General features: G+C 36.9%; 1 protein-coding gene across 3 annotated transcripts; it reads left to right on the top strand.

Moving 5' to 3' along the window:
* The first annotated feature begins 13,034 nt into the window (after positions 1-13,034).
* On the top strand, positions 13,035-26,543 carry LOC102906458 (lysophosphatidic acid receptor 4). 3 transcript variants are annotated; one of them, XM_015986262.3, is made up of 3 exons: positions 13,035-13,588; positions 16,673-16,770; positions 22,777-26,543. In XM_015986262.3, the coding sequence occupies exon 3, from the start codon at positions 22,857-22,859 to the stop codon at positions 23,967-23,969; it is 1,113 nt and encodes a 370-aa protein (XP_015841748.1). In that variant the 5' UTR covers positions 13,035-13,588; positions 16,673-16,770; positions 22,777-22,856; the 3' UTR covers positions 23,970-26,543. The 3 variants fall into 3 exon arrangements, with proteins under 3 accessions (XP_015841748.1, XP_076419106.1, XP_042125262.1); XM_076562991.1 differs by lacking the exon at positions 13,035-13,588 and adding an exon at positions 13,645-14,737; XM_042269328.2 differs by lacking the exon at positions 13,035-13,588 and adding an exon at positions 13,659-13,739.
* Positions 26,544-27,823: the final 1,280 nt, after the last annotated feature.

The raw sequence follows: 27,823 nt of genomic DNA, 5'->3' as shown, positions 1-27,823 counted from the left end.
AATTCCTTTCCTGCCTGTACTTCCATTCACCTATTTTTTCCCTCAGTCTGGAGTGCTCTTTTATCAAGCCAAATGCCTCTTTATCCTCAAGGCTGGAAAGTTTCTTTTGTCAAGTCTCCTCTGATGCATTCAGCTGGACTCCCCTCTGTCTTGAACTGTAGTATAGCTCTTTCATTTCATTATCTGTCAGATGGATGGAAAGCGAGTCGAATACTGAAATCTCTCTATCATTTATAACCTCTTCTATTGTGTCTTGTGCATTGAGAATATCTCAGAAATGGATGGCAAGTGGATTTAATAGCAATTATGGATAGAAACTGTGATGGAGTTTTTTGAATGGTCATTTTATTTTGGGTTTAAAATAATTCAGTAGAATGTTTCACAAACAAAATAGACAAGAAAGAGCAGTCATGTGAATACAATTGGTCAGTTTTTTTTTTTCAAATGGTTTTTCGAGACAGGGTTTCTCTGTGTAGCTTTGGAGCCTGTCCTGGAACTCACTCTGTAGCCCAGGCTGGCCTTGAACTCACAGAGATCCACCTGGCTCTGCCTCCCGAGTGCTGGGATTAAAGGTGTGCGCCACCATGCCTGGCCAACTGGTCAGTTTTAACAACAACAAACTGCAAAATTGAAAGCACTTTATATTTTAGGGCTCATTTAGCTAAACCTTTTCTGTTTTTGACAACCTTTACTCAGATATAATTTATATATCATTAAATTTTGCCCACTTAAAGTATATGATTCTGCTTTTCATACACCCCTGAACAGTGTAATTATCATAATAGTCTGATTTATAAATACTAATACCTTGCAGTGTATTTAGAACTCAGTAGTAGTTACTACACATTCCATCCATTCTTCCAATATAGCCCTACACATCTGCAAGCTAATTTTCTGTCTCTAGAGATTTGTGTATTTCAGATATTTCATATATCTTGGATATGACAATCTGTTGTCTTTTGTTACTGTCTTTTTCTCTTAGCAGAATGTTTTCATGTCTAATAGATACATCTGTACTTCATTTTTTGAGACAGTGTTTCTCAGTGTAACCTTGGCCTTACCTCTCCCTTTCCTTGCGCTGTGTTTTGGTTGACAGCAGTTTTAATTCTGATAACATTCAACTTTTTACTATTCCATTTACATTTCATAATTTTGATATTGTATTTAAGAAATTGTGGTCTAACATCAAATTATGGAGGTTTATACTTGATTATTTTAGGAGTTTCATAATTCTGGCTCTTAATTTTAGGTAGATAGTCCACATTGAGTTAAGTAAGTAGTACTATTCTTCTGAATGTTTGTATTCAGTTGGTTTAGTACAATTTCTTTTTTAAAAAAGTATTTATTTATTTATTATGTATATACACCAGAAGAGGGCACCAGATCTCTGTTATGGATGGTTGTAAGCCACCATGGGGTTGCTGGGAATTGAACTCAGGACCTCTGGACGAACAGCCAGTGCTCTTAACCTCTGAGCCATCTTCCTAACTCATGTTTAGTGCAATTTTTAGAAGGGCTATACTTTCTTCACTCAGTCATGATGCTGCTTGTTAGACCATGTAGATTCTCACCCCAATGATTGATCTATGTTTCTACTTGTCTTTATGCCATCACCACACTATTGGTCGCTAAACATTTATGGTTAGTTTTTAAATTGGTTAGAAGTAAGTCCATCAACTTTATCTTTCTGTGAAGATTATTTTGGCCATTTAAATGGTCTCTTGTATTTCTACAGAAATTTTAGCTGGTCATTTTCTGCAATGAAACCTGCTAGAGATTCAATTGCAAAATCACTTGAATTTGTGAATCAGTTTGAGTACTACTGTTGTCCTGAACTTATTGTCTTATCTAATCCATTTTCTTTCTATTATTTAGATATTTTTATAAATCTTTTAACAATACTTTTTCGTTTTTTTTTAATTTTTTTTTTATTTTACAATATCATTCAGTTCTACATATCAGCCACGGGTTCCCCTATTCTCCCCCCTCCCACCCCCTCCCCTTACCCCCAGACCACCCCCCATTCCCACCTCCACCAGGGCAAATCCTCCCCCGAGGACTGCGATCAACCTGGTAGGCTCAGTCCAGGCAGGTCCAATCCCTTCCTCCCAGACTGAGCCAAGTGTCCCTGCATAAGCTCCAGGTTTCAAACAGCCAACTCATGCAATGAGCACAGGACTTGGTCCCACGGCCTAGTTGCCTCCCAAACTGATCAAGCCAATCAACTGTCTCACCTATTCAGAGGGCCTGATCCAGCTGGGGGCCCCTCAGCCTTTGGTTCATAGTTCATGTGTATCCATTCATTTGGCTATTTTTTTTTCAATAATTGAGTAAAACCAAAATTTATTGTAAGGCACAGTCGTCCTAGGGACCTCCATGCTATATATATAGCCTCCATGGTTCTATGGGTTGTGGTCTGATTGTTCTTTATTTTATATCTAGAATCCACTTATGAGTGAGTACATACCATGACTGTCTTTCTGGGTTTGGGTTACCTCACTCAGGATGATTTTTTCTAGTTCCATCCATTTGCCTGCACATTTCATGCTTTCATTGTTTTTCTCTGCTGAGTAGTACTCCATTGTGTATATGTACCACATTTTTTCCATCCATTCTTCCATTGACGGGCATCTAGGTTGTTTCCATGTTCTGGCTATTACAAATAGTGCTGCTATGAACATAGCTGAGCATGTATCTTTATGGTATGAATCAGCATTCCTTGGGTATATGCCCAAGAGTGGGATGGCTGGGTCTTGAGGTAGTTCGATTCCTAATTTTCTGAGAAACCACCATACTGATTTCCACAGTGGTTGTACAAGTTTACATTCCCACCAACAGTGGAGGAGTGTTCCCCTTGCTCTGCATCCTCTCTAACATAGACTGTCATTGTGTTTTTGATCGTAGCCATTCTGACAGGTGTAAGGTGGTATCTCAGAGTCGTTTTGATTTGCATTTCTCTGATGATTAAGGATGCTGAGCATTTCTTTAAATGTCTTTCAGCCATTTGTATACTTTTTAGTTTTTGATGCACAAATCTTGCATTTATCTATTTTTTGTTTTCAGAGACAGGGTTTCCCAGAACTTGCCCTGTGACCAGGCTGGCCTCAAAGTCACAAAGATCCACTGGCCTCTGCCTCTTGAGTGCTGGGATTAAATGTGTGCACCATTCAACCTGCCTGCATTTATCTGTTTATTTCTTTCCATTTTTTTTTAAAAATGTGTGTGTGTGTGTGTGTGTGTGTGTGTGTGTGTGTGTGTGTGTTTAGCAGTATATTCACCTGAGTGTGAGTGCCCACAGAGACCAGAGCCATAGAATCCCCTTGGATCTTGAGTTACAGATAGTTGTTAACTGCCCATGTGGGTGCTGGGAATTGAACTTGGGTCCTCTAAAAGATCAGTATGAACTTTTACCTGCTGATGTCCCAAGTATTTTCTTTTAAATTTTGCTATTATAAATGCAAATAAGATTGTTCTCTTGATTTCACTTGTAGATTTCTCATTACTAGTATATAGAAATTAAATACTTTATATATTGATCATATATCTTGAAACTTTACTTTTTTAAAAGATTTATTTATTTATTATGTATACAGCATGTATGATTACAGGCCAGAAGAGGGTGCTAGATCCCATTACAGATGATTGTGAGCCACCATGTGGTTGCTGGGAATTGAACTCAGGACCTTTGGAAGAGCAAGCAATGCTCTTAACCTCTGAGCCATCTCTTCAGCCCCATCTTGAAACTTTATAGTCTTGTTTATTCTCTTAATAGTTGCTTTCTGATTCTCTACAACGTCTTTTAAATACAAGATTGTGCTGTTTGAGTACTTTACTCCTTTTTGCTGCCTAATTGTTCTTTTTTTTTTTTTTTTTTGTAGCACTATATTGAGTAAAATACTTAAAACAGACATTCATTCTTTTTGTTGATTTTGGGGAGACTCTTTTCAGTCTATCATTACTGAGTATGATGTTAGGTCTGGATTTATTTTTTAAGGTGCTGTTCAACATATTGAGTTTCTGTTCTATACTTAGTCTGTTTAGTGTTGTGTTCTTAAATGGCTATTTGATTGTGTCAATTACTTTTGCTGTGTTATTGAGTCTATCATATAGTTTGTCCTTTTTCTGCAAATATGACAAATTACTTTGATTTTTCATATGTTGAAGCAACTTTGTATTCCAATAGAAACTTCACTTGGTCACGATACATAATATTTTTATATGTTTCTTGATATTTAAAAAACACTTATTTTTACATATATGGTTATTTTGTATTATGCACGTTTGTACACCATGTGTATCCAATGCCTTCAGAGGCCAGAAGAGAGTGTCAGACCCCTTGAAACTAGCGTTATAGATGGTTGTGAGAGGCCATGTGGTTGCTGAGACTTGAACCTGCGTCCTCTGGGAGAGCAGCCAGTGAGTGTTCTTAACCACTGAACCATCTCTTCAGTCCCCACTTCTTGATATTTTTAATGAGTTCCATGCCATATTCACAAGTGATGTTGATAAGTATCTTTCTTGTGATATCCTTTTCGATAGTGAGGAAACAAAACAGTAGCCTTACAGAGTGAATTTAATGTTCCTTCCTCTTGTATTCTTTTAAAAATAAGTTTGTTTGTTTGTTTATTTATTTATATTTATTTATTTTACATCCCAGCTGCAGTTTTCTCTCCCTCCTCTCCCCCAGTCCCTCCTTCCCACCTTCCTGTGTTTCCTTCCCACCCAACCCCTAATCCACTCCTCCTGCTTCTGTTTAGGAAAGAGCAGGTCTCCCTTGAGTATCAACAAAACATGGTTTATTAAGTACCTCCCCTTGTATTAAGGCTGGTCAAGGTGACTTCCTCTTGTATTTTAAGGAAGTATTTGAGGATTTATTTTAATTATTCCCTAAATGATTGGAAAATCTACTAGTAAAGACATCTGTTCCTTAACATTTTATTACAATCTTTAAAACACTAATTTGTACCCTTTTTTGTTTATCTGTGCACATTTTTCATTTATCTCTATTTTTGGTTGTTTGTGTGTTTCTAATAATTTATTTTTTTGAGGTTTCAAATTTATTGATATACAACTATTTGTAATATTCCTTTATAATACATTTATTTTTTAAGCACAATAGGTGGTTACTCTTTCACCTCTGATTTTATCTAGATAAAATTTTGTCATTTTGTTGATTTAGTGAAAGAAGTAACTTTTATTTCCATGATTATTGTTGGTTGTTTTTAACTCTTCTTACTCTTTGGTCTTTGCTCTTAACTCTTTGGCTTTTCGGTGGAGGGGGGCGCCATCTGGCTCCCAAATAAATCACACGAAGAGCTTATTCTTCCTTATGAATGCCTGGCCTTATTTCTAGCCACCTTTTCCTAACTTAAATTATTCAGTCTACCTTTTGCCTCTGGGCTTTTAATTTTCTCTATTTCAGTATATTTTTTCTTTTTTTCTTATTCTATGTCTGGCTATGTGACTGGTTAGTTGACCCCTTCTTTTCTTGCTCCTTGAACCTCTCTTCCAAGATCTCTCTTCCTATTTCTTCTCTCTGCCTGCCAGCCCTGCTTATCCTTTCTCCTGCCTTGCTATTGGCTGTTCAGCTCTTTATTAGACCAATCAGGTGTTTTAGACAGGCAAAGTAACAAAGCTTCACAGAGTTAAACAAATGCAACATAAAAGAATACAACACATTTTTGTATCATTAAACAAACATTCCACAGCATAAACAAATGTAACACATCTTAAAATAATATTCTGCAACACATATTTTTCCATTTCTTCTGCCAAATATTTTATTACTTTATGTACAATCATTATCAGTTTTTTTCATGTAGTTTCTTCAGATTTGAGTACTCTATATTTATCAATTTCTACCCAGCTATCAATGAATCATCTATCTGTCATCTGTCTATTGTTGTGACAGGGTAGGAAAATTTTTAGCTTCTAATTACTGTCTATTAAATTATTTTCAGATATAAACTTCCCCCAGAGAAGTTTTTGCTGCATTATTAACATTTTTATATATTTTCATGTTTATTAATTTAAAATATTTTCTATAATTATTTCTTCTTGGATACACTGATAATTAAAAACATATTATTTAATTTTCACATGGTTTTAATTCCACAAATTTCTTTCTGTTGATTATCTCTAATTTAATTCCACTGGGATTATCAATATCTTTCATGATTTTAAACTTACTTTCTTTGACCTGTGGTCTACCTGTAATATATTTAATGTGCACTTGAAAAGAATGAATGATCTCTCCTGCTGTTTTGTGTTGTGTTCTACATATTTATAGTAGATATAGTTGTTTAATACTGTTTAATATTCTAGAACTTTCTTGATCTCTTGTGTCATCATTCTATCAATTATTAAAAGTAGTGAAGTACTTATTCAATATTGTTGAATTTTCTACTTATCCTTTCACATATATAAACTATTGCCTTATATCTTGTTTCTCTATAGGTACAAATAATTTATCATAAAATATCCATTTGTCTTTAATAGCATATGTTTGTTTATTTTAAAATCTATTTTCCTAATGCAAATATATAGATTCTAGCTCATTTTTGGTCATTATTTTAAGATCTTTTTTGTGTGTGTGTGTGTGTGTGTGTGTGTGTGTGTATGTGTGCTTTTACTTTCAATTTATTTACTTATTTTCTTGGTTATTTTTTTTAAACCTAAAGTATGTGCCTTATAGCTGACATCTTAGGTAGATATTTTTTAGTCGTTTTGTGATGAGATCTTACACTGTTGTTCAGGTTGGCCTGTAATTCACTATGCACTTCAAGGTTTTCTCAAATTTGAGGAAATTCTTCCTCCTCAGCCTCCTGAGTGCTAGGATTACAGGCATGTTATTATTCACATTTTGCTGAGTGTTAAGGATTGAACTAAAACCTTTGCTTGCTAGACAAGTCCTGTACTACTGAGCTATATCTCCAACCTAGGATCTTGTCTTGTAATTCAGTCTCACAATTTGTCCACTTGGTTTGATTTTGTACTCAATCCTATTTAATGTTATTGCTAACATCATTATATTTTTGCATGGCACTTTACCTTTTTATATATATCTTATAATTGTCCTAAAGGGCTACTTTCTAGGATAGTATTTTCATTTATGCCTTTTGTGATTTTTTTTTTACTGTATTTTTCTTTTGTGGCTGTTCCAAGTTTTCCAGTATATAGCTTATACTCAAATCTACCTCATATTTTTACTAAACATAATTTTAGATTACTTGAATTTTGATTGGTAGACCTATTCGTTAGCATTGTTATGTTAGATAACCTTCCAGCTTTTCCCCACATACACCCACTTCCCCCACCCCATTCCTTGCTACCATCTTTAAAAGTCAATCTGTGACTGGAGGGGAAAAAGCATCATTGGTTTTTACTCAGTTCTGAATGCTGTGAATCAAAAACCCAGCCCACTGGACAGGCAAGATGTGGTACAAATGTTGTAGGGGTGCCTAATTGCTTTCTGATTGAACTTGAGACCTGCTCCATGGAAAAGAACCCATGTAGTGGTATTTGCTCTGCCCAAGACCTTGGCCAGAAGGAGGTAGTGTTTCTTACCTTCATACTTGAACTCTTTTTTTTTTTTTTTTTTTTTGGTTTTTCGAGATAGGGTTTCTCTGTGTAGCTTTGCGCCTTTCCTAGAGCTCACTTGGTAGCCCAGGCTGGCCTCGAACTCACAGAGATCCGCCTGGCTCTGCCTCCCGAGTGCTGGGATTAAAGGCGTGCGCCACCAACGCCCGGCCATACTTGAACTCTTAAAAGAGCAGTAGAGAGGAAAGAGGGATCACGTTATTCCTTCTTTCTTTTTTTTTCTTCCTTTTTTTAATGAGCAAGATGGCTCAGTGTTTAAGAGCACTGACTGATGTTCCAGAGGACTCAGGTTCAATTCCCAGGTGGTCTGGTGTCCAATCACGCCAGAATTAAAAAAAAAAAAAGGTAAGAAGGTAAGAAGCACCGCCTCCTTCAGGCCATATAGCCCAAGGTCTTGGGTGGAGCAAATACCACTACAAACTCATGCCTTTCAGTGTAAGTCTGGTTAACAAGCCAGGTCTGAGGAACTTATTACCATTATTTAACTAAACTGAAATAGCATCAGACTGCCTTAGACAAAGGCAACTCTGAGCCTTAATCAGAGAAGCCCCTCTTTATATTGGATGGCTGTGAATGCCATGACTCATGGCTGCCCAAGATGCTGAGAATCAATGACTTTTGATGGTTTAGCTGTAATTAAGTGTGCAGGAGTCTGAAGATAGGGTGAAGGGCTGTGAAATACCATTCTCTAGACTCAACACCACCATTGCAATTGTGAACTCAAAACAACTGCAGTTACCTTCATTGGCACATGCAACATAGTCTTTGTCAATAATCAGTCAAGGAGAGGGGAGTGGCTCACAGCACCCCCACACTTCAAAGTTGAACTGTTGGCTGTTGGTAGTTTCTGGGAGAAGTATAATCATTGTCATTGTTTGTGTACCCACTGCTGAGCCTATCAAACCCATAGTCACTCAGATGGTCCTGGTTAAACTCAGTGTGCTTCAAAACCAAACAGACATGAATGTGTGAAAGAGTTTTGTAAAGAAGCCAGATAGAGGAATAGGGAGGTGAGAGTGTTAGTATGTGATCAAAGAACAAATTCAATCAATACAAAATTTTAAAATACCCTTATATTTGCGTTTAAAAAGAAGTCAGCACTCATAACAGATCCTAAAGGGTCTTATTCTTATTTTATTTATTTATCTTTATTAAAATTTTTTTATTCATTTTACATACCAACCACAGATCCCCCCTCTCTTCCATCCTCCCATTCCACCACAGCCTTTCCCCCACAACCCACTCCCCAACCCCTCCTCAGAAAATGTAAGGCCTCCCATGGGGAGTCAGCAGAGCCTGGTACATTCAGTTGAGGCAGGTCCAAGCCCCTCCCCCCTGCATTGAGGCTATTCAAAGTGTCCTACCATAGGTAGTGGCCTCCAAAAAGCCAGCTCATGCACCAGGGATAGATCCTGATCCTATTGTCAGGTGGCCCCTTAAGCAGACCAACTTATTTTTAACACCTTTGAAAAGTTCTTCAGCTACACATTCTGGTAGTGAGATTTCTCAACTGCTAGTGAACAGTTTGCATTACAAAGGGTATACTCCTGATATTTGTTTCTGAAAAAGGTCATATGGACAGAGATTGAATGCTCTATCAAAGGAAAATGCAGTTATGATGATTAAGTAAAAATGATCAGAATTCAAAGAAAAATTAGTAGCTGTGTGAGTCTTAGTAAATTACTTGAACTTTCTGTACCTCATTTTCCTAGGTATAAAATAGGAAAAATAGTACTTACACCATGGAGTGTTGTGCACATTTGGGGGACAGAATATTGACTCACTTCTTAAAATATTTTCATCATCATGATTATTATTACCTTGAAATATTTCTAGACTCTATCAAGCATTCAAGATTGCCGTGCTCTTTCTTACGGTGCTTCAGAAGCTCATTTGCTATGGCTACCAACTTTGCCTCTAAGCAATGGGAACTTATTAATGATACTCAGTTATGGAGAAGAAAAGCCCAGCTGTTTGAGACACAGCTAAGAGAAGAAGGTGACCTAGTACGAAGGATGGGATTAAAAAAAAATCTTCCAGAGACTGCTTGAAAATCTTTTTCCTGTTCTTTCAGAGACGCAGGGTCTTAAATGAACTGGTTGGGAATCTGACCTCTTGATCCCTTCCTCCCATTGAAACAAAAGAAGACTATATACAAAAGAAGAATGCCTATAGGAGTCTTTGTTTTCTGAAAGGTCTCAAGGTATTTGTGAAAAGTTGTGTAGCTAATTAATGCAAAGTTAGTAATTAATTGGCTTCTTTTTCCTAGAACACTGCTTAGGGTTTTGTATAGGCACTATGTTTCTTTGGAGATTTTGAAAATTACCAAAACTGCTAGTTGGACTCTACTCCATAGGCATAGTAAAAGTCCTTTGGTTCCATTTGTACTGTTTCTAGGGAAACTAGGATGGTGTTGAGCTGCTGGTACTTGGGGTGAATTCACTCAGTCCTTTGATATTGTTGGCAGAAATAAAAACTGATTTCAGTTTGGAGTGTGAAGGTCTTAAGCATCTGGTTGTTTTGATTCAAGTGTGTAAATTCCCAGTTACTTTTTTTTTTTTTTTGCCAAAACAGACAAAAACAGATATACTTCCCAGATCATTTTGGAAAGCGCTTTTTCAGTGAATATTCCTCCTTCACCCCCTGTGGCACAAACATCAGCAACTCAATGAAGGCCTGTTTTAAAGGATATTTTGGATTAAGTTGTGTGGCTGTAAACTGAGGCTGTTTGGAGAACATCCTGAAAAAGCTTGCATTTCCCCCTTCTGCCTTTCAAATACGAAAGCAAGCAAGACAACAGTTTGCAGTATGTAAGGGGGATGGTAGAGCGTAAGTTGTAGTTTCTTCTCAATAGGACTTTTTTTTCTTTATGTGTTTGTGCTGTTTGGCCTAAGACAACGCCTTAATGTGGATTAGTCTACAAATGTATGAAATAATATGGGTTTTCAGCTGAAAAGTTAAAAAAAATTAAACAGTTGTTTTAGCTGATCTAGAGAAAAGGGGTAAGGAAGAGGGAATTTTGTGAATGTTAATTTGCAAATAAGCAGATATGGACCTTTGGATTTTAAATTAGGAGAGATCAACAATATATTAACGTGTCATGAAAAAAATCACATAAAGCATATGGCATTATGTCTGTAATAAATACAGTGAAAAAAATCTGTAATACTATCAGGAATAGAATTGGATATATGGCCTGAACTAAGGATCAAGGAAGAGTTCCATGAAAGCATGATTCCTGGGAAAGTATCTGAAAGAATTAAAGTACTGAAGGAACTATTATGGATGAGGAGTGTATTCCAGTCAGAGGGGACAAGAATTGGAAATGTCCATGATGAGAGAAATTAGGAATGATTTTAGGAGATAGAAATGAGTCTTTGAAGCCAAAGTTTAGACAGAGAAAGAGTGATACTCTGAGAGCATGTGATAAGTAAAAGACCTTCTGAGAAGTCATTTGGGAGCGTAACCAGAAAGACACTTGCATCCCATAGGGAGAAGTGAAGGTGGATGAGATGGAAGACTGAGGAATATTTATCCCAAGGGAGGAATGGTACTGAGCTGGTCTTCCAGAGAGACAGGGAGAATCACAATAGATTAAAGCTTAGATCACTCAGTGCTACAATAGCACATTTCCCTTACCTTTCTTTTTTCTTCACAACAAGGCTCCTTATCTCCTGTCATTCCTTGTTTTCTGCATTTGATCATTTCTCACAAACAGCCTGGAAAGTTATCCCTTTTTGTTTCTTGTGTTACTTAAGCTCTGGTCATCCATGAGATCCTATTCAAACCTCACATTATCTGGGAAGCTCTTTGGCCCTAACTCTGGAGTTTTGTTTTCCGTCTCTGACCTAAAGCAGAACTCACCTGCCCTCTAACTACTTAAAGAGTTTTGTTTTTTAAATCTCTTTGGTGTCTCACTACTTTGCATGCCTTTTTCTTTTCTTTTTCTTTCTTTCTTTCTTTCTTTCTTTCTTTCTTTCTTTCTTTCTTTCTTTCTTTCTTTCTTTCTTTCTTTCTTTCTTTTTTTTTTTTTTTTGATTTTTTGAGACAGGGTTTTTCTGTGTAGCTTTGCGCCTTTCCTGGGACTCACTTGGTAGCCCAGGCTGGCCTCGAACTCACAGAGATCCGCCTGCCTCTGCCTCCGGAGTGCTGGTATTAAAGGCGTGCGCCACTACCGCCCGGCAACATGCCTTTTTCTTTCAGCTAGAGTGTGAAGTTCTCTAGGAGAGTGACTTCGTTTTTAACTATCCCAGAGTAAACAAGAAGACAAGTTGTGAAGACTTAGTCAATGCCAGCAAGAGATAGAAATAAAGTAACCTGAGATAGGCAGAGAGGAAGAGAACGCAGGACTGTGGGAGGGGAAGCTATAGAACAGTGATTTTCAGCATCAGTTACAAGTAGTAAGGCTAGTGTCAGCATCACCATGACTTGTTACAGGCCTAGGTGGTTAGTAAGGGGAGCCCCAAACCAGATCTGAAGAGAAAGTGAGGATAAACAAGCAGGGAACATATTTTATTTGAAATTTAGTTCAACTCTGTGGATTGACGTTATAAAGCAGACACGGGTTCCCCCATTCCTCTAGGAGCATGGCTCTGCCTAGAAAAAGGGAAGGAATTTATGTCTGCCAAGGGGTTTCATTCCTAAGAAAGGGTAGGGCGTTGCTGTTGGTGGTGATGTTGGCAGTGTGTGGAGGTAGAGGAGAGAGGATGGTGGCGGGTGCTGGGTGTAGGAAAAGACTAGCAGTCCCTGACAAACAGATAAGTTTCCACAACAAACATCAGGGAGAGGGATGGACAGAAAGAAAACTGGGTGAGGTGAAGGGAAGCAGTGTGGTTGACCAAGGCAGTTCACCTATAAGGTACAGAGCTCAGTCTAGGGGAGATGTGGGATAGAATTGAAGATAACTGCTCACTGTGAACAAATTGCATCTGTACTATTTATTTTCCTTTTAGTAAACCTCTGGAAATTTCATGGCAGTTACACTTCTTGTCAGGCAGATCTTTAAGAGAAGTGACTCTGCTTTTGTTACAGAGCACTCCCTGGATCATGTAAGGCAAGTGCTGGAGCTCTGGGACCCCAGTACCTCTTCACCAGGACAGTCTTGGGGCATTTTTCTGGCTTAAGTAAGTGACTACAGTATTGAATTGAATTTTGTTTGGGAGAGTGACAGCAATTGAATTATGCACACTGTAATAACCATACATCTCCCTTTTCCATTGTCTTTTCCTCCCTCTCGTCTTAATTCTTACTAATAGTGTTGTGATTGTTTTAAACAAGTAGGAGCAAAAACGGGCTGCTCCTCCCAGTTTGGAGTTTTGTCTCCTCCTCCTCCTCCTCCTCCTCCTCCTCATTAGAATTGTAAGAGGGTAGCGGTCCCGCAGCAAAGACAGGCACACAAGCTTTCTCTGTGAATTAATTGGTCAGGAAAGACACTTTTTATATTGTCAAGTGGCACTTAAGCCACTAATTCTTGACTGTGAAACTGCTTTTCCTGGGCAATGCTCTTTAAGGAAAAACTTCTTCAGTCCAGTGATTGGTGACTAAGGGAACTCTGAAGCACAGGGGATTGGGCGGGATCACGGCTCCTAATAATGCCTCCTTATCCAATGAAAAGCATTTCCTATTGAGACCCCCAAGAGTTCCCCGGCGGCCCTCGGCTCCAGCAAGGACTTTGGGCCTTTTCTTGTGTCCTGTTTGTTAAAGGCATGCGGGCTACAGCATTCAAGAGGGCTAGTTCTTAACAAAGGGAAAGAGATAAATGTAAATAAGCTCACATTTTCAGAATGAGCGGTTTGCAGTAAGGAGCTGCGGCAGCCCAGACTCTGCTCCTTTGGGCTGGGCTAACCTTTCCCTGTTTTTTTTTTTTTTTTTTTTTTTTTAATGGATAAAAATATGCACTTCCAAAGTGCGAGTTGCCCGTTTACATGTTTATTAGCTATTTATCCACAGGCATGAGCACATTCTCTCATCTAGAACACTCTTTTTTTGGGTAAGTCTCTTTGAGAAAGATTTGATTTTGGCGTTTTGGGGGTGGGGGATGGTGTAACAAACTTCAGTCGAAACATTGATGCTTTGAGTGTTTGGGAAAAGAAGTTAGACTTCAGCTCTGAAGTACTGAACAAGGATCATCGTGTTGAATGGTAAAAAACAAGAATTTCCATTGTTTTGGCAATAATATTGTTTCAGTGGAAGAGAGACAGGATTTTCAGACTGTTGTTTCATGTAAACACAGTCCTAAAGAGCTGATTGAAAATCACAGGGTAGAAGAAGTTAGAAAGTCTTTTGGCTAGTGTTGTATTTCTTTGGTTTACAAAAGATTGTGAGCTAACATGGCTTTTATTATGATGAGGTTTCTTCTAGTAAAACTATACACTACATGCCTTTGATGCTTAATTGATTTATGAAGAATGTAACATTTGCTATATTGAATAATTCATGAACTTATCCATAAAGGAAGAATCATGTTTGAATGAAAACTTAATTCTAGCATAAATAGAATTTCCTATTGTATGTGAAATTAATTGCTATTTGCCATATAAATGCAGCACAATGTGACATCTTTAAAATTCTTTTTTTGCATATTCTGAATATTTTAAATATTTTTAGTGAAAAGATGTGTTGAATTAAGTAGTAATGTATGTTAGATAATTTCTGTTTTGGGAGTAATACAGCCTTGTAATTTATTATGATTTGTGTGGAAGAAGACCAGAGAAACTGAGTAATTAGTTATAGCAAAGCTTGGTGGTGTTATTCATTTTGCTGCTTTATGAAATTATGCCATCTTTCTTTTTCCTCAAATAACATAAAACTTGTAACATCTTAAAATGGAACTTATCCAGTGGCTTTGTCACATGTTTATTTTTCAGAACAAAATTCCAACAGCTTGCCTCATCAAAATAGGTTATAAATCCCTTTTCCTTGTCACAAATGAGAAGTTGCACTCTTGCAAAGGATGAGTTCAGCTGATAAGCCTCATGGCTTCTACATTCTAAAGCACCTCCTGCTGCCAATCAGAGAGAGATGTGAATGAAAGGCTTTGGGGAACAATCAGGGCAGCCTTTCAGAATGTATATTCTCTAAGTTAAAGAGAAGACTGGGAAGATGCCTCATAGCAACACTCAGGCCAGGCTGAGACGAGGTTTGATCTATTCAATTCCCTTTGTGGGAGAGAATGCACTGAGCTTTGCTGCCCTTGCTGTGATTTGGTCACTGCCTTTTATTCTCTGTCTGTCTGTCATCTTATACACTCTGTTCTTGGCCTTTTGGAGGGAGGAAGAGAAAAACCTCTAATTGTCAATGTTGGTACTGAAAATTGGAAACTTTGTAGAAGGCCCACTCAGCACTGGGATTCCAGTCTCGGAATTCAGTGGATAAACAATGATAAGAACAGTGCATAAGTTTATTGATTCTGTGGAGTTATACTGTGGAGTAGTCTCTTAGCCCTGTATTTTAAGGGGCAAGGTGATCAGGTAGGAGGACTACATAATGGAGACCTCCACAGTTAAAGTTGATATGCCCTCTGAATAGGCAGTACTGAGGATCAGGAAGATGAAGGCCTTAGGAAGGCTTTAGGATGTAAATGTCACCTTGCTCTGTAATTCTAAGTTTCTGGCAGTAATTAATACCATGTATTTCTGACAATCAAATAAACCTAGCAATTATTGCATTAGGACTAATAAAAATTAATGACTCTTATTACAGACTTTTAGTTGTGTGTGTGTGTTGTGTGTGTGTGTTTTGTCATGACAAGCAGAAACAGGTGAAAAGAATTGACAGACAGGAACAGCCTGTGCAGGCACTACCATAGCCCCAACTGAAGGTTTCTTTCAGTCAGTGCCAAATATGGAACGTGAAGAGAAACTGAGGCCCATAAAGTAACTTCGGCTTACTATCTCACAGTTTACTTGTGATAGGGATATTGAGTCAATAGCAATTATCCAAACTCTGGGTATTTAACCTCCCAATTTTCTTGTATTCCAAATGAGAGTCTTATGTATAGTTTACATCAAAAAGGAAGGCCCATAAAAGGAAGAAATGCTAACATGTCTGTTTTCTTTTAAGGCAAACCAATAAAATAATACTGATTTCATTTCAGGAATATTGCTCTCTAGAGGACAATTAAAATCAATTCTCTTTAGTAACATGGTGATCTCTGTGTCTTTTAAGTTGTTGAACAGTCTTATTTGTTTTTTTATATGAAGAAAATAATTTCAAGGGAGTTGCTGTGTCATTTAGCAGTCTGCCTTGTTTTAGGCTACTTTTGTTCAGAAGAGGGTGGGCTCTAAGAATAGTATCAGTCTGGACTAGCAGATAATTCTGCTTTACAAGTACTACACACAACGAGTAGAATCCAAATGTAGGTGCCACTTGTAAGAATTCCAGCATGGTGTCTTATCTTGTTTTATATGCACATGTTGTGCAGAGTTGTGATTTTCACTATACCTATATGCCATGTTAGGTATATTTAGGAATCTTCATGAAGACATGTGATTTTCAGTAAGTATGCAAATACCTAGTAGTGGAAGCCTTTCTCAACAGTTCAGGAGGGAAGGAAATTTAATGGAGGTGACAGGCTACAGATAAAGCAATAGAATCCTCACCTGGTGTCCCAGCCTTCCTTCCTTTTTCTTTTGTCCAATCATAGCAGTTGTTGTTAGAGGACAAGAAAGGAAAAGGAGAAAGACAACAACAACAACAACAAAAATATACCAATAACTTTAGGCCGCCAAAGAAATCTTTGTTCATTTATTTTTTTTAATGTATGGGAGTGGGATTATTTTTATGCTTTTTTACTAGTTATCTTTAAATGACTTAAAGTTACTCCTATGAATTTTCAGCTTCAGTCAATACTACTAATAAGATATATCTGCAGCAAGGATAGGCTTGGAGATTAACTGCTAGCTTCAATTGTGTTACAATGAAATCAAAGACATTTAATATCGTCTGGAAATAAGTTGGTTCTTATACACTCTGCTTTATATTATGTAATAATTTCTTCTACCTTGTAATCTTGCCATACAGTTTATTGAGAAGCTTTCTTTATGGAACAGTATTGTGATATTCTATTCCACAGTTCTCAATTAAGGAAATCCTTGATCGTCTGCCTTCAGAAAACTCATTGATTATCCAAGTCTCAGAAAAATTTGGTGCCAGAATTTGGTTTGAACTAATGTGAGTACCATTGTTCAGATTTCACTTTTTTTTTCATTTTATTCTTCAATTCTTTTTGTAACTAATGCTTCTATATTATTACAGATCATGTGATTCAAAGTTCCAGAATAAATAAAGTAGTGGAGTTGTGGTTGTTTATTATGATCCAGGCAATTTTGTTGAAGATGAATGTGGATTCTTTCACTCAATCCTTCTTTGTCATTAACAGATAGATGGTAGATGACAGATAGATAGATGGCAGATAGATAACAGATAGATGGTAGATAGATAACAGATAGATGATAGATAGATGATAATAGATAGATAACAGATAGATGGTAGATGATAGATAGATGTGAGGCATGTTTTTATTCATATGATCATTACTAATACCCAAGCACAACAAATGAATTTGTGTTCAAACTGATTAATGAGTTGTGTGTTGCCAGATGACTCCTGCTGGCATTTATGAGTCTTGCAGAATTTGGAAATGATATCTTTTAGGAACACCCAATAGCATTCTGTAAATGTCTGGGGCTTCTACTGAGATGAAATATCAAGTCTTAAGACTCTAGACAATTTCATCATATTAGATTGTGCAATGAGGTTAGTTCAAGTCAGTCTCTGAAGTTTTCTTACTCTATAACTAGGTACTAGGGAAAATTCTGCTTTAGTATTTCTGATGCAATCTTTGGTCCCATCATATTGAGCTAGTGACCACAATATTACCTAAGGGTTGGCCTGTGCCATCAGGTGAAGGGTTAGTAGGAAACATTAGTTCTTTTGGTGAAAAAAAAAATATGTGAATTTAGTTACTGATTGGATTGGATTCTGCCATTTCTTGATGTCTTCAGATGAGTTGGTCTGGGATACAGAAGAGCCTTAATATTAGTGAAAATGAGGCTCTATATAGACAAGCCATTCAAAAAGAGAGATTAATTTATCAAACACACAAGATTGATATGGCTCCAAATCAATCAGTGCATAGGAACATCAATTGGAACCAAGTGTGACCTATGCCTGTAACTTGGCCAACACTGTTGCTATCAGGAATTTTATATGTTAATAACCACTTATTTGAGGAGGACAAGAACAGATGTAGTTTCTATTTTTCTATTTGTATAGTTTTAACTTTGATCCACTGCTACATGTCTATAGTCAAGGACACAATAGGCTTTACCTTACCCTCTATCAGCTTTCATAAGCTTTGACCAGAGCAGAAAAATCAAATACTTTAGGGATTACAAGCATTCTGACTTGAACTAACCTCATTAAAAATGGAGCAAAGTAAGACAATTTGAGTATACTCTGCCTTCAGGGCTTTAGTTTACTGGACTCTGGACTGTTTTTGGCTGAGAACAAAGTATGACAGGGCTTTCTAGAGTATTAGATTTATGTCAGAATTTTAAATTTTGTTTCAATAGAATTTCTGGAATTTTAGCAGGTTATGAAGTGATCCATGTATTTAATAATCCTTAGAGGGGCCAAAAAGGTGACTTTCCTTCCTTTAGTGTTCCCCCAAATGCCAAATATGGTATATGCCATTATTATTAGGCATCAAAAACTTAAAAACAAAAAGGAAAAGTGTAGAAATTATTATGAACACTCTGAATGGGTTCTGGTAGTCAAAAGTTAAAAAAATAATTGATGGATACATTTTTGGTTTTTAAATTTTATAAAATATTTCATTATCTATTAATTGTACAAAATAATTTCTCTTTTTCATGAATATATAAAACATTTTGATCATGTTCACCTCTATTACCTTCTCTTATAGTTCTTCATGTTGGCCCTTACTCTCAGATTTCTTTTTTTTTTTAATTTTTACACTCTATTCTGCTTGTGTGTGTGTGTGTGTGTGTGTGTGTGTGTGTGTGTGTGTATGCACGTGTGCACATCTGAATGCCATGGTGAATGTGAAAGTCAGGATTGCTTGCAAGAGTCAGTTCCTTCCATCATATGGCGCCCCAGGGATTGAACTCAGGTTGTCAAGGTTGATGGTAAGTGCCTTTATTTGCTAAGCCATCTTGCTGCCCCTTTCAGTTTCTTCTTAATCAACCTCCAGCTGACCTCCTTTCTGACCACTATCAATGAAAATATGTTTATCTAACAATGATCTCTCTTTTAGTCCATTATGTTGGAATAATTGGTCATAAACATCTTCATAAGACAATAGTCTGATGCTGCTCACAGTTAAAGATACCATTAACCATGTAGGCTATTTTTCTTTGTTTACCTCCTTGAATACTCAAGTGTTGACCTGTACATTTAGTGGAAAGTATGTTAGACATTCAGGAAAAAAGAAAACAGGCCTTGTTTCTTGAATATTTTTTTATTCTTCTTCACAGTCACCTCAAGAGGCAAATACTGTTCTCAGTTTTGCAAACAAAGGATTTCTCTGTTGAGTAAATTGTGCAGTTAAGGTTTCAAACCCAAGGGGGAACGTTTTGAGGTACAAGTAATTAGCAGAAGGATACATTTCTAATACAAAGTTAAAGATACCCAAAAAATCCAGTTAGAAATTTCTAGTCATGCTCGAGAGGAACAGACTTCTATAATGCTTCTTTGTGGTAACGCTGGATACCGACAAGTTCAGCAAACTACTCTTAACACTGTTGAATCTTCCTAGCCTCAGCTGTGAGGCTCAGGGGTAATGTTTATACAGGAAAGAGAAAACAGTATAGCCAAGTTACAGAGTGAACTGGTGTCTGAGTCAGAAATAGACTTCTCTGCTTCCAGTGCCACACCCTCCCTGCTAGACAGCAAAGGTGGTGTGTGTTCAAGCAAGGGAGAGCTATGAATAGGGCCATGGTGGCAGTTTCCCCATGCCCTCTCTTTAGGAGGGAGACTGAACTGCTTTCTTGTCTGTAGTCCTTTCTCTCCCACAGGTTTTGCATACCCAAAGCAACAGAGTAGAAATGTCGTGCATTTACAGACCGACTGCTGTAGGTATAGTGTGTATGTTCTGGGGGGATAAAAAGCTGAAGTACAGTGATGGATGTATAAATCAACTTGATTTAATCACCATATATTGTAATGATATTAAATATGTATTGATTCATTTATAAATCACGTTGTACTCCATAAATATAATGCAGTTACCATTTATGATTTTTAAATCTAGAATAACGTGAATTAAGAAATAAAATGATTGTATTCATGACAAAACTGAATGTGAAAGTAGAATACAAAACTCAACTATTCAGAGTACTGGTTGAGGAAAGTACAAAACAAGACATAGGCAGGGAGGAGCAGCACTCTGTGTGTAGATATAACCAGAAGGTGAAACTGGAGGGGCTCTGGGAAGAGGTGAGAAGCCTTCTAATGTGAAATCCTTTACAAACTAAAATAAACTTGCTGGCAGTGCTTATTGCATAAGGCAGATGCAAGAGATTATGAATGAAGTCTGGTTTTAATGTGGTTTATAGCCTCATAAATTCTGAAATGTATATGACTGTGTTAATAAGAAATTATTTCTTTCAGTGTCTTCTTGGTTTCTTCCAGCAATGAACTTTAAAAATTGTAAATAGTGTTATTGTAACTGAGTCTTCTGGAATAATAGATAATAATGGTATTAAAATAGTAAATGAAATGACTCGAGATTGAGAAGTTTGGCATTCACAGTTTTCTTCTGGTGCATTGAAGAACATGGGTGCAAATAAAAACAGGAACAACAAAAACCTGCGTCTGTAGCCATGAACACCATCAATTGAGATTTTTGAGGTTCTGTCTGTTTCAGCTGATTGTCTTCAGTGTCCTTAAATACAGCAATTGAAAATTATTCTCCCATCTGGGAAACCTGGAAGGGATAAAATAAAGTAGTGAGGATGGGATCAGAGGAACCCCTCTCAATATTCTTAATACAAAGTAGATGGCCCGGAAAAGTCCCATTTTCCTTACCTTCTCTTCCTCTCTTCTTTCCATACCTCTCTATGTCTTTCTCTGACATTTTTTTCTCATCTCCTTTTTGACTCTCCTGCCTATTTTCATTTATTCCTTACCTGGACTGTCCCTGTTGGACTTTTCTTGGTCAAGGTCCCTACTATACTTTGCTTTTGTTTATCAAGATTGCTTTGGGGGAAAAGTTGAACTAGACTTGTGAGATGAAATGGCCAAAAAAGAATATGATTTTAGGTAAATGACTCCATAAAGACTTACTGAATGACAAATCAGGATCACAAGTCCCGATTGGAACTGAGACACTATTAAAGTGATAAACCTGCGTGTTTTACCCCATATTATGGAAGTCATCACTCCCTTTGGGCACTGCAGTGAGTGATTTTTCTCAAGCTAAGTATTTTTTACTCAAATCAAACACTCATTGAGATGACTTCAGTCTTCTGTATTTCTAGCAGATTTATCCTCTATTCCCTTCCCTAAGACATACAGAGGTCTGTCGACTTGTTTCCTTGGTGTCTTGAAGGAAGAGTGAAAAGGAAATCACTTCAGAAAACAGCTGCTTGTATTTTACAACTTAATCATGTGAAAACCCATTACTGGCTATGTCAGGGAACAAAGGCCACTTTCATTTCATATTCCCACTCAAAAGAACCATTCAACAGTTACTTATCCACAGTGTATTATGGGGCACATTTGAAAGACAAGACTAGCCAATGGTAGCTATTAACCTAGGAGAAAGTTGGTAAAATTTCTACATGTATCTTCTAGCCCCGTTGGTCTAAATATTTAATTAGACAACTGAGTTAATGGCTACTGCTCATGAAAACTATTGGAAAAAAAAGCCTCTAAATGGCAGGATCAGATTTTGCAGAATGAGGTATGGGGCAGCTGTTCTGGAGGTCCTCAACTTTCACATCCCATCTGGAATTTTTGAGACAGGGTCTGATATTGAGAATGGTCAGAATATACAGACTAATCTGACCTAGAACTTACTCTGTAGCCCAGGCTGGCCTCAAACTTACAGGAATTCTCCTGCCTAGGCCTCTCCAAGTGCTTGGGGTTATAGGCATGATCCAGCACACCCAACTGCCATTTGTGTTTGATGAGAAAAGTTGACGCTGACCAGGGCCATTTTAGCAGATGAATGCATGGATATATCGGACAGGACATGGAATGGGTGAAGAAAAGGAGCATGTATGTGCTAGGCTTAGGATATGGATGGAAAGGGAGCTGTAGTGTAGAGAGAAAACGATGGGTTTAATCTTGAAATTTTTTCATACATTATATTCTGATTATGTCCTTTTCCCTCCCCCAATTCCTCCCCAGTTCCCATCCCTAACCATTCAACTTCATATTCTTTTTCTCTTAAAAAACATGGAGTCCATTTTGTATTGGTAATGTATTGAAAAACTTAGCTAACAGATTTAATCCACTGGGAGATCATGTCTTCTGAACTTCTGTTTTAGAATTAAAAGGTGAACCAATACATCCTTTTTAATAGTTTATTGACAAGTTTTTAGAGTGTGTACTGGAGGCTTCACGTCTACCTGCTGTCTCATACAATAGAGTTAATAATCAGACAAGGTATTTTAGTAGTATTGGAAAATAAACAGTACAAAGTTGAGTAACTTGAAAAGTTAATGATTTAGGAATCAAATAAGTGATTTCTGGTTTTGAATACATTATTCACATTCTCTTCCAATTCTGACATTCTGTAACTGCTGTGGGTTAAGACTCACATTTAATACTGTAAAATGATAATTCCCTTGTTTACCTTATGGTGTTCTTATAAGAATCAAATAAAATATGTATTTTGAAAGTTGAAAGTGGGCCTACAAATTCCACATTAGTAGCATCTTAGCTATCAGGGATTCTTTGATTTTATTTTCTCTTGAGTAATATTCCTTAATCATGTTCATTGCAATGCTATGTTTATTGTATTGTGTGATCTCTTCTGCAATATGTCCTTTGTAGTATTATTTACCTGTGGTATATGATCAAAAAGTATTTGTCAAGTCTAATAGAATGTGTATATTTTCTTGTCTGGATGAGCAGTATATATTTTATTACACAGAAATCTCGGAGGGAAGGCAGGTTTAGTGACTCATTCTATCTTGTCTCCTATAGGAAGAAAGCATTCTCTACTGGTCCTTAATCTCAGAGTGGTGAACCCCTGCATCTAGCAGGCTTTCTGGGAAAAAAAATCCATGGGTGACAGAAGATTTATTGACTTTCAGTTCCAAGATTTAAATTCAAGTCTCAGACCCAGGTTGGGCAATGCAACTGCCAATAATACTTGCATTGTTGATGATTCCTTCAAGTATAATCTGAATGGTGCTGTCTATAGTGTTGTGTTCATTCTGGGTCTAATAACCAACAGTGCCTCTCTGTTTGTCTTCTGCTTCCGCATGAAAATGAGAAGTGAGACTGCTATTTTCATCACCAATCTGGCCCTCTCTGATTTGCTTTTTGTCTGTACCCTACCTTTCAAAATATTTTACAACTTTAATCGCCACTGGCCTTTTGGTGACACCCTTTGTAAGATCTCAGGGACCGCCTTCCTCACCAACATCTACGGGAGCATGCTTTTCCTCACCTGCATTAGTGTGGATCGTTTCCTAGCCATTGTCTATCCCTTCCGATCTCGTACCATTAGGACCAGGAGGAATTCTGCCATTGTGTGTGCTGGAGTCTGGATCCTAGTCCTCAGTGGTGGTATTTCAGCCTCTTTGTTCTCCACCACTAATGTCAACAATGCGACCACCACCTGCTTTGAGGGCTTCTCCAAACGTGTGTGGAAGACATACCTGTCCAAGATCACCATATTCATTGAAGTTGTCGGGTTCATCATTCCTCTGATATTGAATGTTTCTTGCTCTTCTGTGGTGCTGAGAACCCTCCGCAAGCCTGCAACATTGTCTCAAATCGGGACCAATAAGAAAAAAGTGTTGAAGATGATCACAGTACATATGGCAGTTTTTGTGGTATGCTTTGTGCCATACAACTCTGTTCTCTTTTTATATGCCTTGGTACGCTCACAAGCCATTACTAATTGCTTATTGGAAAGGTTTGCAAAGATAATGTACCCAATTACCTTGTGCCTTGCAACTCTGAACTGTTGCTTTGATCCTTTTATCTATTACTTCACCCTTGAATCCTTTCAGAAATCCTTCTATATCAATACACATATAAGGATGGAGTCCCTGTTTAAGACTGAGACACCCCTGACCCCAAAGCCTTCCCTTCCAGCTATTCAAGAGGAAGTTAGTGATCAAACAACAAATAATGGTGGTGAATTAATGCTGGAATCCACCTTCTAGGTATGAGAATTGTCTTTCAGGTTCAGCTATGGTGTTTCCTATGATTTTTCCTATGCTATAAATAAGAGGAAAAAATTGAAGCTAATGATGCCGAAAATAGATTAATGTACCAAATACAGTCAGATACATTTGTTTGAACACTTATTGTACATATTCTGTTTTGTTCAGTAATTATAGGTCAAGTCTAATTACAGCAACTAAAACAGATCATCAGATTCTTTTGTTGAGTTGAAATTTCATTATATAAATGACCAGTGATTGTTTTTGACTTTTGATGATGTGGGGGCTACTTTAAAATTTAAAAAAAAAAAGACATTCCAGTGATTTTGGTAATTGGGTTGGGCCTATAAATATAGAACAAATTCAGGGATTATTTAAAAATGTTTGTGTTACTACTGATATATACTGGTATTTTTTTTCCTTTTTTGAATTATCACGGAATTTATTTTACTAAAAGAACTTATTTTTCCCTAATGTTAATAGGACATGTTGAGAAAGAGAAATGTGTTGAATTTAAAAGGATTGGCAAATTTTATCTAGATTATGAAAACAGAAATAAAGTGTTTGAATGAATATGGGTGGGAAAATTTGGAAAATAGACAACATTTACACATATATAACCACAATTAGTGTCAGCTTTAAAACTTTCTTTTTAAAACAATACTAGAATTTTCCTATGAAATTGCTGATCTTGAAAGCTGCTACATATGTTCCTGGCAGGTGAAAAATGGAAAAAAAAATCATAAAATTACAGTGTCAATTTAAAAAACTTTAAGCAACACTACATTATTTCTTAAAACTTCCACTTATCCTTTGTGGGGGTGGAGACTCGCTTGTAGAAAATATTTATTCTTCATATTAAATGTTGGGACACAGTACGGCCACAGAGCTACAGTATTTGTGCCCAGGTCGGGAGCAAGTTGAAAAGAGAAGTGAACAAAATAATAGCAGCAAGATCTTTTATAGCTTGTATTAATTTTTTAGGTAGGGGTTAGATAGCTGTAACTTTGAAATATATACTCTTTACTGTTAGATTATGGAGCACATTGTAGCCAAGGTGCTACTGAATGTGTGCTCAGGTCGGGAGCATATTGAAAAAAAATGTATATAATAAAAGGAACAAAAAGGAAAATTATCAATAAAAAATTTACAAAACTAGAAAAGGAAAAAAAAAATAACAAATAACAAAATAGTTCCTAACACTTGCATCACTGTTTTACTGTTTTTGAAGTTCCATAAATTTAAAAACACTATGCCATTTTAATAAACATTTTAGCATAATTCAATTAAAAACCTGCTAAAATTGTGTCTGGGACAGGATTGAATTAGATAAAAATACATACCTTCTAAAACAAACCCTTACAAAACAAATAAAAGGAGCACTTCCAAATGTAGGGTGTGCGCTTTGCGCATCTATAACATTTAATAAGTGCTCCAATTGTCAGGTGATACAACTAGGAAACAGCTAAACTGCACCAAGTTTGAGAGGGAATGAATCAAAGCATCATTTAAAATTTATGAAAGGAGAAGAATCCTTTTTGTAATGCAAATAACAGAAACAAAAATCTTTACAATTTTAGTTTTTTCTGATGTATAGCAGATTTACCTTAAATATGCATCAGTCTGTTCTTAAAAAATGTAGAAAATGTGGCAATTAAAACATGCTCAGAATTTTAAAGTAAACTTCCAGGAATAACCTATCTTATATATTGCTGAACTTGTGCCAGAGAGTGGTTAAATTAAAAAATCACAGAACAATGATGAAATGGTAAAAATTCTAAAGCAATGAGCAAATTCTTGAAATTCCTTAATCTGTTTTTCTATCTGGTGATATATAGGCTTAAAAAAATAATAAAAAAATTAAAGTAAAAATCAGTGAGCACAATGAAACTTTAAAGACTGTTGAATTTGAGCTTGGGTTAGGAACTAGCTGAAAAAAAAGTTGCTAAAACAATAGAACAATAGTATAAATGAATTCATGTTTTAAATTCCTAAAAATAACTATTCATTGTATTGTTTTGCAAAGAAAGGTAGTAGTTGAAATACATAAGGCTGTAGGCTCAGTTAGACAAAAGTAGGTTAGGTTAGATGAAGTTCAGTTGTTAGGTTAATGTTGTAAGGTAAAAATAGTAATCAAAGGATGAAAATTTGTTTCTTTCAGTATTTTCTTTTCTTCTTTCTTTTTTTGTAATATTGAACTATATGTGAACTCTTTGTATTCTTAGCTGTTAAAATTCTAGAATTTTAGGATTATAGTATCAAATCATTGAATTGGATGTTAGCTGAATTGACATAAATACATTTTAAAATCATTTTTCTTTAGTATAATTTTCATGTTTAATGTTGATTACTCTTTAATATTTCACTTTATTTGGTTAATTTCCATTTTATATTTAATATAACTTGCTAGTCATAAAAATGGTGATGTGAATAATGTAACCAACAAATTGTAATGTGTACCTGAATGTAAAATGGAATTTATTTTACATTTACAAATACAGGTAATCCTTCAGCTGTAATTACAACCTGCATTTAAATGTTTATTAAATATAATAAAACATTTGGATTATTAAGCCATTATACTTTGGTTAATTATGTATTTATTCAATTTTCTGTTTTAAGGGCACTCAAAAAGTATCTATCCTTTATCTTTCCATCTTTTAAGAAAGAACCTATTAAAATGTTTCCTATCAAGTTACTTTAGAAATTTATTTTTTAGGCTGTCTGAAGACTAATGCAGAACAGGCAAATGAAAAATTCCTGGATGACTTTTCAGTCATAAGGATGTAAAGTATTTACTCCTTCCTTTGACTTTTCTGACCGGGCCTCAATTTACAATTGGTCTTCTATCCATGGTTCCACACTCATACATTCAACTCATGTTAGATAAAATACAATTGGAAAGTAATTGTATCTGTACTGAAAATGTAGAGACGTTTTTTATCACTGTTTTGTAACAATACAGTATGAAGATTATGTAGCATACACACTGTCTTTGGACAGACATGATTTTAAATTGGGCAGGTCTTCCCCGGAATGGCTGGTGCCCAGGGATGGGATCTAGGGGCAGTCCTCTCTGGGTATGAGCCCAGGCACTCACCTCTTGTCCAGATGGGAGCTCCTGGGCGGGGATGGGAGCTGGGGGCTGGTCTCTAAGTCATGAAGTGGCTGGGGTCTCGGGCGGATGGGCATGGGGGCAGGGCGCGGAGATTGCAGGGTCTGCCGGGGGTCTTGGAGAAGGGGAACCTTCCCGGCGGGGGTGGAGGGGATCCTGCCCGATGGCCAGAACCTGGGGCCAAGTTGGGCAGGTCTTCCCCAGAATGGCTGGTGCCCAGGGATGGGACCTAGGGGCAAGCCTCTCTGGGTATGAGCCCAGGCACTCACCTCTTGTCCAGATGGGAGCTCCGGGGCGGGATGGGAGCTTGGGGCTGGTCTCTAAGTCTCAGCCAGACATGATTTTAAATATGCTGTAGGATTTGTGGGTCAAACAAAAAATAAGGACTTGAATATACTTGGATTTTAGTATCCTTGTAGCATTCTGTAACCAATCCCCCTCGCCCCAAAGGATACCAAAGAATATCTGACTATATTTGTGGTTTCAAGCCAAGCTGACTTTAAAAAATAAATTATTTATGTGTCAGTGGTATGTGTATATGTCACGTGTAGGGGAATCCCCACATAAGCCAGGAGACATCATCAGATCTCTTGGAGCTGGGCATCCAGATAGTTGTGAGCTGCTCGGTGTGTGTGTTGGGAGCTGAACTTGGATCCTCTGGAAGAGCACCAAGTGCTCTTAAACGCTAAGCCTGGTCTCCAGCCTCCAAGTTGTAGTTTGAATCTGATCTCTAAGGTTT

Source organism: Peromyscus maniculatus, chromosome X (genome assembly GCF_049852395.1).
Source record: "Peromyscus maniculatus bairdii isolate BWxNUB_F1_BW_parent chromosome X, HU_Pman_BW_mat_3.1, whole genome shotgun sequence".
NCBI lineage: Eukaryota > Metazoa > Chordata > Mammalia > Rodentia > Cricetidae > Peromyscus > Peromyscus maniculatus.
This window is presented reverse-complemented; position numbering and strand designations above follow the sequence as displayed.

Bases quoted from the DNA above. Each gene is read 5' to 3' on its own strand.
- LOC102906458 (XM_015986262.3), top strand. From the start codon at position 22,857: ATGGGTGACAGAAGATTTATTGACTTTCAGTTCCAAGATTTAAATTCA.